The 17,671-nt window shown below is 41.1% G+C and overlaps 1 protein-coding gene across 1 annotated transcript in view; it reads right to left on the bottom strand.

Moving 5' to 3' along the window:
- LOC124798932 (myosin-VIIa-like) overlaps positions 1-17,671 on the bottom strand; it is a 393,313-nt gene that overhangs the window by 68,935 nt on the left and 306,707 nt on the right. Inside the window, exon 47 of the mRNA XM_047262466.1 lies at positions 8,922-9,059. Coding sequence (XP_047118422.1) covers positions 8,922-9,059 — 138 coding nt within the window. The remainder of the gene's footprint in view (positions 1-8,921; positions 9,060-17,671) is intronic.

Below are 17,671 nucleotides of genomic sequence, written 5' to 3' on the forward strand. Positions count from 1 at the left end.
ATGTTCCTCAGAAGTCAAGAAATATTGCATCTGTATGATAACCTTGATCCATGGATTTCTCAATGACATGCAAGGAAAAAAAATGCAAGTTGGGTTTTACAGGTCAATTTTTCAGAACCCATACTTGTTGGCAAGGTGGAGTTAATTTTATTCCACATGCTTTATTAAAATGTTTGAGCTCAGAATGTGTTCTAGTATTCTATAAGAGATATATTTCAATAAGACTGGACAGCACTTTTGCTGACCACTTATGCTACTCTTCTTGTTGATGGGTATTTCCTGGGCTTTTTTTCAAACCACTGGAATACAGAGTCTTTTGTTCAAGGGCTCTGTGGTACATTGTGTGTAAAATAAGAGGAAATTCGGCTGCAGATCCTGTATAAAATCTAATAGGCATTCCACCGGACTCTGAAGCTTTGGTCAATTTTAAAAATTTCATCTGTTTGTCAATGCCACTGACACTAATATCTAGGTCACTCAGGTACCAATGTGTCCACTCACACCTTAACTGTAATCAGTGGAAATCAGTGATTTTTCTGACCAACATTGAATATTTTGGACATGTTGTTTTGAAGGACAGCACCAAACAGATGAAACACCAAGTATCAACAATTGATAACCTCCATAAACTGTGGAAGCTGAAGTAACTCCAATTGGCTCTGGGTAAAGTCATCTATTATTCAAAATTTTCCCTAACATGGCAGATATAACTCACCATTGAATGAGTTGCAAAGGAAAGGTGTTCCTTTTGTTTGGTCAGCAGACTGCAACAGATCATTCACCAACATTGCAAAAGACACCAGCATGCCTCAGTATCTTTACACTGCACAATCAGCTCATCCTAGCAATGGATGCTTTCCATTTCTGTATTACAGCAGTGTTAGCTCACAGACATACTGATGGCTCTGAGCAGCCTCTAGCGCATGCCTCCAAAACGTTAACAGCCACTCAATGCAATTATTATCAGATCGAGGAGGCTTTAGCTATTGTGCACACTGTCCTGAAGTTCTGTGTTTTCCTCATAGCAACAAATTCCATCTCATCATGGACCATAAGCTGCTTCTGGCACTGTTTAGCCCACTGTTCCAACATCAGGACAGGACACAATGGCTCCTGCTCTAGATTTTGTTTTTGAGTGAACAGAAGTGTGAGATTCAGTATAGGTCAAAAGCAAAGCATGCTAATGCAGAGGGGTTGTTGCATCTGTGCTTGGAACCCAACACAGCCTCTGAAAAAGTCAAAGATGTCTGTTTCCAGATCGATACTCACTTGCAGCACATGGTGGACAGTCTTCCGGTGATGGCCCATCACATAGCACAGGCCACCTGGCAAGCTCCCATACTCTGACAGGTGGCCAATATTGTATATAGTGGTTAGCATGAGCACCTGCCTGCCAAGGAGTCTCATCTGCTCTGCATCTATTTTCTGCTCTGTCATCAGCTGACAGTAGGTGACAGAACTCTCATCCTTAGCACCACCCTGGATGACTCCGAGGGCGTGATCACTCTAGTCCTGTGGACATGAACCCCGACTGTCTTACATTCTAGCCACTGGAGAATTGCCCATATGACATCCACACCATTTCACCTGTACACTGCCAGTAGCTGAGTGGCCAGCATGACAGAATGTCAATCCTCAGGGCCCGGGTTCGATTCCCGTCTGGGTTGGAAATTTTTCTCCACTCAGGAACTGGGTGTTGTGTTGTCCTAATCATCATCATTTCATCCCCATTGATGCGCAAGTCACCAAAGTGGCGTCAAATCGAAAAACTTGGATCCGGCAAACAGTCTACCCGCCGGGAGGCCCGAGTCACACGACCATTCCACCTGCAATTTAATGGGTGGGTGGAGTGTGTGGTGTGCATTTTTTTAAGACATAGTTAGAAATGTGCTTGGTGGACAGTAGCAGACTCAGTGTTGCCTCTGTTTCTCAATACCTATGGACCAAACTACCAAACTCCTGCCTGGCAGAAGCCCGGTGGAGATACTCCATGGTCAACAGCCCCGGACTCTGCTGCTCCTGCTCTGACCTACACTACAGTCTGAGATGTGCTTACACCCTTGAAGATGTTGTTGTTGTTGTGGTCTTCAGTCCTGAGACTGATTTGATGCAGCTCTCCATGCTACTCTATCCTGTGCAAGCTTCTTCATCTCCCAGTACCTACTGCAACCTACATATCCTTCTGAATCTGCTTAGTGTATTCATCTCTTGGTCTCCCTCTACGATTTTTACCCTCCACGCTGCCCTCCAATGCTAAATTTGTGATCCCTTGATGCCTCAAAACATGTCCTACCAATCAATCCCTTCTTCTAGTCAAGTTGTGCCACAAACTTCTCTTCTCCCCAATCCTATTCAATACCTCCTCATTAGTTACATGATCTACCCACCTTATCTTCAGCATTCTTCTGTAGCACCACATTTCGAAAGCTTCTATTCTCTTCTTGTCCAAACTAGTTATCGTCCATGTTTCACTTCCATACATGGCTACACTCCATACAAATACTTTCACAAACGACTTCCTGACACTTAAATCTATACTCAATGTTAACAAATTTCTCTTCTTCAGAAATGATTTCCTTGCCATTGCCAGTCTACATTTGATATCCTCTTTACTTCGACCATCATCAGTTATTTTACTCCCTAAATAGCAAAACTCGTTTACTACTTTAAGTGTCTCATTTCCTAATCTAATTCCCTCAGCATCACCCGATTTAATTTGACTACATTCCATTATCCTTGTTTTGCTTTTGTTGATGTTCATCTTATACTCTCCTTTCATGACACTGTTCATTCCGTTCAACTGCTCTTCCAAGTCCTTTGTTGTCTCTGACAGAATTACAATGTCATCGGCGAACCTCAAAGTTTTTACTTCTTCTCCATGAATTTTAATACCTACTCCGAATTTTTCTTTTGTTTCCTTTACTGCTTGCTCAATATACAGATTGAATAACATCGGGGACAGGCTACAACCCTGTCTCACTCCTTTCCCAACCACTGCTTCCCTTTCATGCCCCTCGACTCTTATAACTGCCATCTGGTTTCTGTACAAATTGTAAATAGCCTTTCGCTCCCTGTATTTTACCCCTGCCACCTTCAGAATTTGAAAGAGAGTATTCCAGTTAACATTGTCAAAAGCTTTCTCTAAGTCTACAAATGTTAGAAACGTAGGTTTGCCTTTTCTTAATCTTTCTTCTAAGATAAGTCGTAAGGTTAGTATCGCCTCACGTGTTCCAACATTTCTACGGAATCCAAACTGATCTTCCCCGAGGTCCGCTTCTACCAGTTTTTCCATTCGTCTGTAAAGAATTCACGTTAGTATTTTGCAGCTGTGATTTATTAAACTGATATTTCTGTAATTTTCACATCTGTCAACACCTGCTTTCTTTGGGATTGGAATTATTATATTCTTCTTGAAGTCTGAGGGTATTTCGCCTGTCTGATACAGCTTGCTCACCAGATGGTAGAGTTTTGTCATGACTGGCTCTCCCAAGGCCATCAGTAGTTCTAATGGAATGTTGTCTATTCCCGGGGTCTTGTTTTGACTCAGGTCTTTCTGTGCTCTGTCAAACTCTTCACGCAGTATCTTATCTCCCATTTCATCTTCATCTACATCCTCTTCGATTTCCATAATATTGTCCTCAACTACATCGTCCTTGTATAAACCCTCTATATACTCCTTCCACCTTTCTGCCTTCCCTTCTTTGCTTAGAAATGGGTTGCCATCTGAGCTCTTGATATTCATACAAGTGGTTCTCTTTACTCCAAAGGTCTCTTTAATTTTCCTGTAGGGAGTATCTATGTTACCCCTATTGAGACAAGCCTCTACATCCTGCACATTTGTCCTCTAGCCATCCCTGCTTAGCCATTTTGCACTTCCTGTCGATCTCATTTTTGAGACGTTTGTATTCCTTTTTGCCTGCTTCATTTACTGCATTTTTATATTTTCTCCTTTCATCAATTAAATTCAATATTTCTTCTGTTACCCAAGGATTTCTATTAGCTCTTGTCTTTTTACCTACTTGATCGTCTGCTGCCTTCACTACTTCATCCCTCAGAGCTACCCATTCTTCTTCTACTGTATTTCTTTCCCCCATTCCTGTCAATTGTTCCCTTCTGCTCTCCCTGAAACTCTGAACAACCTCTGGTTCTTTCAGTTTATCCAGGTCCCATCTCCTTAAATTCCCACCCTTGAAGATATGCCACAGAAACCCCTATCTTGGCACATAGTTGATCTCCTGCATGGCCACTTACAACAGTGCGAGTGATGCACAGTCAGTGAAAATTCACCATGGACACCAGTAATGTCACTCTCCTGTTATCAGAGCCAGTTGCACCCTCAGTAGAGTGCCAATCTGCCACGACACCCACCCACAGCCAACACTGGCAGATGGTCCACCTGCAAGCACTGCTCTTTCCTGGGGCTGGACATGATGGGGGTGCCTTAGCTTCAGGAACTGTTGGGCACTGTCACTATCAAGATGTGGCTGCCAGCTGTGCCGTGTCTTCCACTAATGTCAGATAGCAGCCACGTGGACGCTGGTCTCCTAGACGAGCACTCATCAGCCCTCCCCCAACTGTCACTGCACTCGCTCCACGCCACTGATGGCATGATTTCCACACCACTAGCACATGTGATGTCATTGTTCCCATGCATGGCACCCTATTATCAAGCCGCCTCTGGCCATGTGCCTCACTGAGTCAGAGACAGCTGCCCAGTGGCACAACAGCAATGCCTCATCAGTTGTCATCAAGCTGAACATCATCAACATACAGCTGCTGTTCCACCATTGCTGCTGGTGCTGCCCCCAGTGCCACTGCTGCCACCATTGCCACACCACAGCCTCCTCTGAAACACCATTCTGTCTATGGTGCCACTCCTGTCTTCTCAGCCTCCTGCATTTTCCCACTGATGCTGGTGGCACCAGCTCCCCAAAGGGGGGTAGAGATGTGGAGCCTTGTTATATATGCTGTGATCATCACAATCGCAGAAATTTCATTTGATGCCACTGTGGAGAAATTGATATGAGAGGGCCTCTTTCATTTGCTGCCAGTGCCACCACTGGCTGAGTGGACATGGTGGCACACCAGCAGCACATCCCACTCTCTTCTATATTGTTCCCGCCCCATTGAGGTTCTGTCTGCCAAGTATGACTGTTCCGTAATTTATTATGGTGAACTTGCTGGTTATAGGACTTGGCCTGACTGTTTTTACCATTGTGCCTGACATGTGTGCATAAACTCTGGTGCTTAGTCACTGCAATTGTATTTACTGTATACTTGTTATTTGCAATAAAACTATAAATACCACACTTTTTGGCAATGAGGTTGGTCATTTTCTATGGGTGTTCCATGAGAACAATGGATTCAGCATTGATTCAGTTGTTGTAGTAGCAGTTGCAGCTGCTACTTGAACAGCAACAACAGCAGCTAGACTTGCTTTCTAAGTTGGTTACTTCAGTGAGTGTCTGCAGTCGCCCTTGGCACAGATAATCATGCCCCCAGCTTTTCCACCATTCCAAGAGGAGGAAGAAAAGTGGGATTCATACATGCAGTATTTACAGCAGCATTATGCCGCCTTTCATGTAGCAGACTCGGCTGTGCAATAATCATTTTTCTTGTCTTGGATTGCGCCCAAAACTGTTTTTTTCTCTCTTCAGAAATTCGTTCCATTAACAGACCCTGAGGTATTGTCATTTTCTCAGATGTGTGATTTTCTCCATGCTTATTATCATAAGCAAACCCACCTTTTTGCTCCCCATGTGGACTTTCACCAGTAGCGACTGCAATTAAGCCAGTCCTATCAGGCATGGATAGCTGATCTCCGGGGTTTAAGTCATAAGTGCAGATTTACTTGTGTTCAATGTCAACAGTACTGTGCTGACTCTCTGATACAAGACATCATTGCCACACAGTCTCAGACACTATTATGTTATGTATTTGGATTAAAGAACATGGATATATTGCTAAATTTACGTTAATGGCTGTCTGTGCTTTGTTTACATTGTTTTAAGAAATAAAACCCATTCACCTTGCCAAAAGCCAAGAAGCAATTTTTTTTTCTTTTGGTGCAAATCTGGGTTCTTAACACAGGGCCCTGCCTCTTGGATGCACACAAGATTAATAAGTTGTTGAAATACACTGTCACTCACCATGTGTGCACTAGGTTTGCTTAGTACACTTATCCAGAACAAGAGCATTTCTGACTTGCTTAAAATTTCTAAGTCCATTATCAGTTTGATCTTGTTTATGTTATCTGAGTAATCACACAGTCATAATATCTGTCAGTCATTAGTTAGTCATCATCACATTGTTCTATTCATCATGTTTATAGGTGGAATCCTACCATATACAAACAGATTTATAACACTGATACTGATATTTTATCTTTGCTACCTCTGTTGTTAAATGTAAGCAGTTATTCCATGGTCCTGTACCCTAACATGATATTAAATTTTACTTTGCATTGATGGATATTGATGTTAACAGTGATCAAAACTGGGTTAGTATTGCTGTTGTTCATGTTTACAAGGATAATGTGTCTGTAATTACTTCATTGGAAAACATTCAACCCTGAGACATAGTCACTACCAAGAGGTTGGGGCTGTGTGGCCCTATTCTACCTCTCCTAGTGCATCTCTTGCTGTTGAGCAACTGTTGTGTATACATTCTAGGTGTAGTTGAAAATAAAGTCATGATATGTTATGTATTTGGATTAAAGGATGTGGAGATATTGCTAAATTTAATTTAATGCGTGTCTGTACTGTATATACACATATGTCTTAAGAAATAAAATGGAGTGATCTCGCCAAAAGCTGAGAAGCCCCTATAGGAGCTCAATAAATCATGTAAGCTGCTGCAACATGCTGTCACTCACTGCACATATGTTAGGTTCACTTAGTGTCCAGTCAGCATAAGAACATTTCTGACTCTCATCAAATTTCTAAGTACATTTTCAGTTTAATCTTGTGTATTGGTGTCATAATTTCTACCAGTCAATAAACTAGTTAACATCTTCCCACCATATCATTCTATTCACCATATTTATAGAGGCCTCCAACCACATGCAAACAAATTTATGAAGTTGATATTGATTTTAGAGTGCTACTGGCAATGTTATATATTAGCAGTTATTCTGTGGTCCTGCAGTCTGTCATAATATTAAATTTGGCTTTGCCATAACAATAGAGAACTGTTTACAAGGAATATTGCTACTTGCTGTATAGCTGAGGGGAATTTTCACTTTCTGTATCTACAAGTAGATAATTGGATAATTTCTTGGAGTAGCTGAGCAGGTACGTTATTTGCATTTGAAGTTCAATGATTTCCATTTTCTTGTTTTATAATCAGTGGAAGGTTGTTGAAAACCTTTGCATTAAAGCACAGAAACCTTCTCAGAACCTAACACAAGGAGGCAAAGTCTGTACGAAAATTATTTTTATTTCTGATGTTATAGTTATATGAATCACAGTTCATATGGAACTGATTTTCATCTCAATAACGTACACAATTAAAATGTAATTTTAGTACAAAGTGGGGTATGAATTTCATTTTATCTGAACAAGCTTCTACAAGATATGTGTTTATATACACTATTGACTTTAACTTCACTGATAATTCCATGAAACAAAAGGTGGAAAATGTATGCAAATTGAGCCAGCACCCTGATCATAAAGACAACACGGCGAGGCATTCTTCAAGCAAAATATACTATGAGCACCATTATTGTTTTCCTATGTGTTGGCTCTATTTTAGCTTATTGTCCAGCTATACTCATTTAATGTGTGGCTATCAGTGTCAATTTATAGAACCAGGAGATCCTTTTCGCTTGTCTGAAATTGTATGAGTCCCTGTGAGATTAAAATATTAATTGAAACTTCCTGGCAGATTAAAACTATGTGCCCGACTGAGACTCGAACTCGGGACCTTTGCCTTTTGCGGGCAAGTGCTCTACCAATGGAGCTACCCAAGCATGACTCACGACCCGTCCTCACAGCTTCAATTCTGCAAGTACCTGATCTCCTACATTCCAAACTTTACAGAAGCTCTTCTGGCAGAATTGAAGCTGTGAGGACGGGTCGTGAGTCGTGCTTGGGTAGCTCCATTGGTAGAGCACTTGCCTGTGAAAGGCAAAGGTCCTGAGTTTGATCCTCAGTCCAGCACACAGTTTTCATCTGCCAGGAAGTTTCATATCAGTGCACACTCCGCTGCAGAGTGAAAATCTCATTCTGGAAGATATTGTTTGCCATTAAGCCGTTGTAGGACTGTCTAGCTATAATTTTCTAAGCCATTTCTCTGTGAGTTTTTAGTCAGCCAACAGGGGCAAGTATAATAATGAAGTGTTCAAACTACAACATACTATTGTATTCACTAATAAAGTGAGTTCCTGGGCTTAGAAACAAACGATTTCATGCAGATATTTCCACCCCCTCTGATATTTGGCTGCAAAGGCATTGGAGATGCAATGTGACTATTGATAAACACAAGTTTTTTATAGTCTGTCTCTATAAAAGTTATTTCTAATGATAGTGTATACTTCCCTAAGTTATTATCCCCATGACCCAAAGATAGCAGAGGCCTCAATTTAAGTATTTCCAAAAGTAATTGTTATCAGACAGTTAACATGCAACACAGTGACACACTACGGGATCTTAACTATACATATTTTAAAATTAATTTTGAATGTAACATTCATCAAATATTATACAAAAGCCTTATGAACTCTGATGCTGATATATGAATCGTACCACAAACTACTACCTTTTTAATTGTGAGTTTCTGCCTGATTTCTGTCCATACAATACAGAATAATTCTGCTGAGTCACTATGCTCAAATCAAACAAAAAGATGGAGATGATGAGAAGGAAGACAAAAATGCATCACAGCTCGTATACTGGAAAAATATCTACACCATATGAACTTACCTTAAGTAATATCTTGCTGCAACAGAACAAACCTGTTGCCAACCACATGAGTTCCCAACCACGTTCTTCACTCAAGCGGTTTTTATTGTCAGTCAGCTGTCGCATTATCTGACAGTAAATTTCATCCTTCAGAATATCCTAAAAAGAAAATTAGATGCATCACATACTTAAAAATAAAATGCAGAAATTATGATTATAATTAAACAGCTGAAATCTGCATCACATGTAGTATGATATTTTATGCATTTCATCCTCTATTCTGCATGATACTATCCTCTGTCTAATACTTTATTCCCCTTATCCTCACAAAAGGTGGGTCCCCTCATCCTGTGATCTGAGTGACTTATCCTTCCTTTTTAATTTTCCCCAGTCTACCACTCTCTCCACTCTTAAGAAGGAAATATTATTAGTTCCAAAATCTAGGACAGTGCATGTGTGTTTTCAAACATTATCTCTCCATGTTAAACCTATGTGTCCAGTTTACACTTAATATCCTTCTGTAACATGACATTTTAATTGCTTCCAGTTCCCTCTTTTCCATTTATCCCAAAATCCATACTTCCCTTTCACAGATTTGTGTGCCTCATGTAGACTTGCAAAACATTTTTCTCAATATTTGTTTCCAGTATACCTTTTGTTGAAGAAACTTTCTTTGAATCTGTCAACCTGCTTCAGAAATCCCACATCACTTGACCATCTTTTCACAGGGTGTCTACGACCTGGGACAACTGGGAAATCTGGGAAAAACCCAGGAATTTTTTCATCTGGGAGAATACCGGGAAAAACCTGGGAATTTTTTTGAATTCTGGGAATTTTTCATTGCTTTTGTTCTCAGTTAAATTTTTGTAATTTTGACTGGTAAGAACCAATACTCTAACAAAGGATATTACTGTATCCTGCTACTGCAGAATAATACTGCAGTAATAAAACATGAACGAGAGAAAAAACTAAAATAAAACTTAAATTGCGAAGGAAATGCGCCGTATACAGCAACAAAACACAGTGCTCATACAAGCGTCTACCAGCAGCAAAACATGTCAAAGGCTTTAGGAAGACTATGCAATGCTTCGTAACAACAAATTGCCTCCAATGAGCATGACGTCACAACTGTTAACATTAGATTTGTTTTAGCAGTTACGAGTGGGATCTCTTCCGCTTCTGGCTACAGAAACATGACGTGGCTGTTGGCTGTACTGGCGCCCCCAAGCTGCCAGACTGTACAGCAGCCCTGGATCTAGGAGACTGTGCGAGAGGGGGAGAGGGGGGGGGAGGGGGGGGGAGGGGGAGGTGGGGGGGCAAGTTCATATTATTGAGGAAAAAACCTTGTTTCACAAAGCGCAGCGTACGGTGGTCTATCGATTATTCGTATGACTTTGAAACTGTCCCTGTCGGTTTTTGAACATTATTGAACACGTTCTAAGTTGATTTATGAATGAATCATAAGTTGATTTGTGAATGCATGCATAGTGTATGTAGTGTACGCGATGTCTCTGTTGGTGGAATCCTCGTCCATCCTGCAGACAAAAGGGGCTATATGAGCTGAGCAGAGTATAGCCGAACGAAAGAAAGCCAACCACTGTCTGATTATGTGGTTGATTGGGTTTTCGAATGATGAGCATTGTTATGATTACCAGTGAAATCCATAGGTTCAGACGACAAGAGTACGAATAAACAACTAACAGGAATAACAGGTAAGAAAGATTACGTATTATCTTCTCGGTGTATCCAAGAAAATGAAATTTTGACAGAAAATTTTTGGCCAGATCGCTATACTAGCAAGGCCAGTTGTATGGTCTCCGGCTAGCAGCCGCTTTAAGGTCTATTCTGGAAGTAGAGCGGAAAACGCATTGTACGAACACGTAACAATGCCTAACCAGAGATTAATCGCGGGATAACTAAAATGGTGATTCTGGCAGAGTTAGTGAAGTTAACCGATGAATAAGCTTTGACATTGGCAGGAATAGGTACGGAATTAGTGATGACATCATTGTTTGTTAGAACGAGGAAGGAGAAGAAACGGTGACATCACTTAAATTATGGAACAATATGACGATTCCAAATTTATATAAAAACTTCGCACTACTACTTTTCGATCTCATGCTTGAGAAACTGGAGCGTATGCATGAAGTGTAAACTATTTCGTAACGCAAAGCTTTTTGCTTGTAGTTGGCCTAATAGGCATTTGATATTGGTACTTTGTGAATTATATTCTGCCGTGTTATAAAAAAGACCATTTCTGCTCATTTATTTGGCATGTGTTACAATTGTTGCAGTATTACAAAGGCCTATTTTGTTTTATCTCGCAGACAGTGACAAAATACAGATAATCAGGTCGAGAAACCACACCAGTCTTGGGCCTGTTTGTAATTACAGCTTTTTTCAGTATTAGACGATGACATTTCGATTTTCCATGCAGCAAAATGTTTGATGAACTTTGATGAGGTAACAGATCCTTTCGCAGAAAGGAAAGTATGCCGTGTAAAACTGTACCAAGATTAGAGAGAAAAAAATTCTAGGAGCTAAGGATTCAAGAAATGTGTACTGTCTTGCGTGTCTCTTCTCTTTACTGGTTTTATGTATCCTACACTTAATTTTATGTCACACAAAGCAGCAAGTTGTTAGTTAATAGGGAATAAAGAGTGCAAATTTTCTGAAGACTTTAAAAAAAAGAGGGGGGTGGGGGGCAGGATGTCAAACCGGCTGACTGGAAGCAGGAGAATATAGTTTGATGGCATCCAGTATAAAATATACATGTTTCAATTCAACAGACTGAAATACGGTGACGTGCGATAGAAGAATGCTGTGTGAAGAGGTGTGGCACTACACTTTGGCACACTTAAGATCAAATAACATGTCTTACAATTCCTCGGACACGTATGTTTCGTGTATCAGACTCTTCAGAAAGATGTGCGCTACAAAATGAACATATTTTTGAAAATTTGATTTTTTTAAGTTTTAGACGTCCTATCTCAAACGCTTGAGGGACGCCACCATCTACTATTGCCCCGGTTCAGAAATATCGTAGATACGGGTCTGATGCGCAGAGCAGTCTGAGTTATAATGGGGAAGCGAGTAGTCTCCATGTGACCCATGTTTACATTTAGTGGTTTTGCTGTTTCCTCTTTGTCTACTGCACTCACGTCAAATGAAAACAAAATTGATTTCTTTGGCCGGGAGCTATCATTCACATAATTACGGAAGGCTAAAATACATTATTAGTTTCAGATTTTATTTTATTTCCACCTTTCTGACAGTCAAGCATTAATTGCCATGCAGAACAATGAAGCTATTTTTATCGGTTTGCTGAAGAAATTTTCTTTTATTAATCTTTCCGCTGAGGCAGGCAATATATTTGAAACAAAAGGTTTAATTTCAAACTATGGGCTAGTTTCAATTGCTTGGTGCATTTCAAGTGTACGTTTTCATCTTCTAGCATGTATGGCATTACGCCATAACAAAGAACCAGACATGAGATAACAAAGTACTGGTACCCAAGGAAATTTACATCCCGAAACCATATTAGAAAGCTTAATATCAGGTCGATGCCTACTTCACTGGGAATCTGGGACTCATTTAAAAATCAGATCTTTGATGACAAGCCATTTTGAAGAATTTATAGCCCAGAAGATCACACTTTTATGTCATCATTAAAAAATTTACTGGCACATTTGTGTGATATATCTTAAAATGTAATATGTGCATAAAAGACCAACATTATATGTGAAAGCTTAGCTTCTCTTGCAGCGTATTGGCCTTAGAGACCAATATTATATGTAAAAGCTTTGTTTTTCTTGTAGCAACATTATATATATATATGTCTGCTTGTGTCTGTGTATGTGTGGATGGATATGTGTGTGTGTGCGAGTGTATACCTGTCCTTTTTTCCCCCTAAGGTAAGTCTTTCCGCTCCCGGGATTGGAATGACTCCTTACCCTCTCCCTTAAAACCCATATCCTTTTGTCTTTCCTTCTCCTTCCCTCTTTCCTGACGAGGCAACCATTGGTTGCGAAAGCTAGAATTTTGTGTGTATGTTTGTGTTTGTTTGTGTGTCTATCGACCTGCCAGCGCTTTTGTTTGGTAAGTTTCATCATCTTTCTTTTTAGATATATTTTTCCCACGTGGAATGTTTCCCTCTATTATTTTTATATATATATATATATATATATATATAGAAGGAAACATTCCACGTGGGAAAAATTATATATAAAAACAAAATGAGGTGACTTACCGAACGAACGCGCTGGCAGGTCGATAGACACACAAACAAACACAAACATACACACAAAATTTAAGCTTTAGCAACAAACTGTTGCCTCATCAGGAAAGAGGGAAGGAGAGGGGAAGACGAAAGGAAGTGGGTTTTAAGGGAGAGGGTAAGGAGTCATTCCAATCCTGGGAGTGGAAAGACTTACCTTAGGGGGAAAAAAGGACAGGTATACACTCGCACACACGCACATATCCATCCACACATACAGACACAAGCAGACATATATATATGTCTGCTTGTGTCTGTATGTGTGGATGGATATGTGCGTGTGTGCGAGTGTATACCTGTCCTTTTTTCCCCCTAAGGTAAGTCTTTCCACTCCCGGGATTGGAATGACTCCTTACCCTCTCCCTTAAAACCCACTTCCTTTCGTCTTCCCCTCTCCTTCCCTCTTTCCTGATGAGGCAACAGTTTGTTGCGAAAGCTTAAATTTTGTGTGTATGTTTGTGTGTCTATCGACCTGCCAGCGATATATATATATATATATATATATATATATATATATATATATATATAGAGAGAGAGAGAGAGAGAGAGAGAGACACACACACACACACACACACACTCCTGGAAATTGAAATAAGAACACCGTGAATTCATTGTCCCAGGAAGGGGAAACTTTATTGACACATTCCTGGGGTCAGATACATCACATGATCACACTGACAGAGCCACAGGCACATAGACACAGGCAACAGAGTATGCACAATGTCGGCACTCGTACAGTGTATATCCACCTTTCGCAGCAATGCAGGCTGCTATTCTCCCATGGAGACGATCGTAGAGATGCTGGATGTAGTCCGGTGGAACGGCTTGCCATGCCATTCCCACCTGGCGCCTCAGTTGGACCAGCGTTCGTGCTGGACGTGCAGACCGCGTGAGACGACGCTTCATCCAGTCCCAAACATGCTCAATGGGGGACAGATCTGGAGATCTTGCTGGCCAGGGTAGTTGACTTACACCTTCTAGAGCACGTTGGGTGGCAAGGGATACATGCGGACGTGCATTGTCCTGTTGGAACAGCAAGTTCCCTTGCCGGTCTAGGAATGGTAGAATGATGGGTTTGATGACGGTTTGGATGTACCGTGCACTATTCAGTGTCCCCTCGACGATCACCAGTGGTGTACGGCCAGTGTAGGAGATCGCTCCCCACACCATGATGCCGGGTGTTGGCCCTGTGTGCCTCGGTCGTATGCAGTCCTGATTGTGGCACTCACCTGCACGGCGCCAAACACGCATACGACCATCATTGGCACCAAGGCAGAAGCGACTCTCATCGCTGAAGACGACACGTCTCCATTCGTCCCTCCATTCACGCCTGTCGCGACACCACTGGAGGCGGGCTGCACGAGTTGGGGCGTGAGCGGAAGACGGCCTAACGGTGTGCGGGACCGTAGCCCAGCTTCATGGAGATGGTTGCGAATGGTCCTCGCCGATACCCCAGGAGCAACAGTGTCCCTAATTTGCTGGGAAGTGGCGGTGCGGTCACCTACGGCACTGCGTAGGATCCTACGGTCTTGGCGTGCATCCGTGCGTCGCTGCGGTCCGGTCCCAGGTCGACGGGCACGTGCACCTTCCGCCAACCACTGGCGACAACATCGATGTACTGTGGAGACCTCACGCCCCACGTGTTGAGCAATTCGGCAGTACGTCGACCCGGCCTCCCGCATGCCCACTATACGCCCTCGCTCAAAGTCCGTCAACTGCACATACGGTTCACGTCCACGCTGTCGCGGCATGCTACCAGTGTTAAAGACTGCGATGGAGCTCCGTATGCCATGGCAAACTGGCTGACACTGACGGCGGCGGTGCACAAACGCTGCGCTGCTAGCGCCATTCGACGGCCAACACCGCGGTTCCTGGTGTGTCCACTGTGCCGTGCGTGTGATCATTGCTTGTACAGCCCTCTCGCAGTGTCCGGAGCAAGTATGGTGGGTCTGACACACCGGTGTCAATGTGTTCTTTTTTCCATTTCCAGGAGTGTGTGTGTGTGTGTGTGTGTGTGTGTGTGTGTGTGTGTGTGTGTGTGTATATATATATATATATACCCATTAATGTTTCCTGTTCGTGTGTTCGCGCTACTTAACAGTGATGTTGTTTTGGCTGGCTACACCACGTGTCTGAAGCTCTGAATATCCACTGTCATCGGCTGGCGAGATCACGTGACATGAGCTATGACTGGCTTACAAATACACATTGCAATCTCAATTTCACTGCTTCGGAAAATAACATGCGGTGTTTGGTGGAATTCAAATTTATACTTTCGTAATATGAAAATATACAGCGTACATGTTACTGCTCATCAAATATCTTTCCAAAAGATGTTTTTTCCCCTGAGTTTCGTTTTCTAAAGCGCTGGGAAATTCTAAGCCCATGTATAAAACCATAACCATTCAAAAGATTGATAAGTTATACAGTTCCGAGAGAAAATATACTGTCAGTTAACAGGGAAAAACTATGTTTCCACCCGGGAGAAAGTGTATTTTTAAGCGGGATATCTGGGAGAAATCCGGGAATTTTTTTCCTTGTTTACATATACACCCTGTTTCAATAATGAGGATATGAAATCAATATTTTATACTGCAAAATTTTTCCAAACTATATTATATAAGAAAACATCATAAGATAGAAGATGGATTAACACAGACAGTTAAAACAGTTGTTAAATTAGCTTTGAAAAATGTAGCTCTACGTCATCCTGCTGTTTTAAAAATGAGTATCATGAAGCCAATCAGAAAACAGGAAGCAATGAAGGTGTCTTTAACTACAGACCAGTATCATTAACCCCCACCTTCAGTAAGATAGTTGAAAGTATTATCTTATCCTGGCTTAGTACTCACAAAAAATGAACCACTTATAGATTTCTTTACATAAGGGCTAAATGTGACCATAGCAGTTACATAGTTCTTCCAAGAATTTCCCTGTCTGTTGGACCAAAGGATGCAAACTGCACATATATCCTCATGCCTGACAAATAGTTTGACACAGTAAGCCTAGGTTACTTCTAAAGAAACTTAAGTCATATAATATAGAGACTTCATCCGTGCATCTTACATCATCATACTTTTTGATCTGTAAGCAATGCACTAAATTGATTTACAAATTTATGAAAAAATTATAAAATTTCACTCCACCAGTGAAACATTAATACAAGATATAACTAATGGCTCAATCCTTGGTCCCTTTCTCACATATATTAATGACACTGGACAACCCATTAACTCCCACATTATAAGCTATGCAAATGATGCCTCAGTCATATTCTATGGTACAGAATAGCTTTGTTAACAGAATTAAGAGAATACTTTAATGATCAGGGCCTCAAGGTAAATGTCACCAAGTCTCAGTTACTGGCAGTTATCACCATACCAATGTAAAGAACGTATGTATCATCTCAGCAACAGAAACTGGCAGCTGCAAATTTCTAGGTGTGTACACTGATGAAGTCTGTGGTGGACAAACTACATTAACTTTGCATGTGGAAAAGTCAGTGGTGGTTTATATCTCATTAGACACCTTGTAAAGATAGTTCCCAGTCAGACTTTAAAAATATTTTACTCCTTTCTTAACTGAATTGCATGGCTATACAGCTAATATCCACTTAAAAAGATTGTTGCTATCATGGAAATGAGTAATAAGACTTATACATGAGATAGGCCATACAGAACATGTCATGAGGTGTTTGTGCAGCACATATGCTTAACAATATATTCTCTATACATATTTAAATTACTTATATTTTTTTTAATAAACAAACTGAAGTTATAAAGTGCAGTGACATACTTGAGCACAACAACAGAACAAAGTATAATTACTTTTGGAGAAGAACAAAATTCAAAATGACAGACAGAAACCCATACATCAATGGTTTGTGCTATGTCTCAGCTACTCATCAATGAATTGTACACCCATGTCCCTGGATGGTTCAGCTTTGGTCATCATCTGCCTTTACCAGCAATAGGGCCTCCAGGCAGACACCAATCTGTTCTCACTGCACATGTATGTAAATATTCCAGACAGCAACCAAACAGGTTGGTAGGTTGTCCCCCAGAATCTTCAGCAGGTGCCACCTCTTGTGTGCCAGGCTCATCAACAGCACTGCATGTGCATCCATGGACACAGCACTGCTATTGTGAGCACTATTTCACCTCAGCATGACATGTGCTTGCAAGTAGGTAGCACAGTATTCATGCACATGACCATATTTATAACAGCACACAACCACAAAGAACAAAAGCGGGCCTCATAAGCTGGCGATAAGAAAAGGAATTCTGCATGTATTAGTTTCTCCATGTGCTATGTAACTGCATTTGACTTCAATTCCCCTTCCACTACAACTATGTAAACCTTTATTAAAAAATATTTTTAGCCTCTTACTTATACAACATGCAAATTCGAATTTTTCGAATATTTCAAAACATAAATTGCTATAAACCCAAAGAATAATTATAATGTAATGATCAAACAATGGAAAATCCAGGAT

Source organism: Schistocerca piceifrons, chromosome 5, assembly GCF_021461385.2.
Source record: "Schistocerca piceifrons isolate TAMUIC-IGC-003096 chromosome 5, iqSchPice1.1, whole genome shotgun sequence".
Classification (NCBI taxonomy): Eukaryota; Metazoa; Arthropoda; class Insecta; order Orthoptera; family Acrididae; genus Schistocerca; species Schistocerca piceifrons.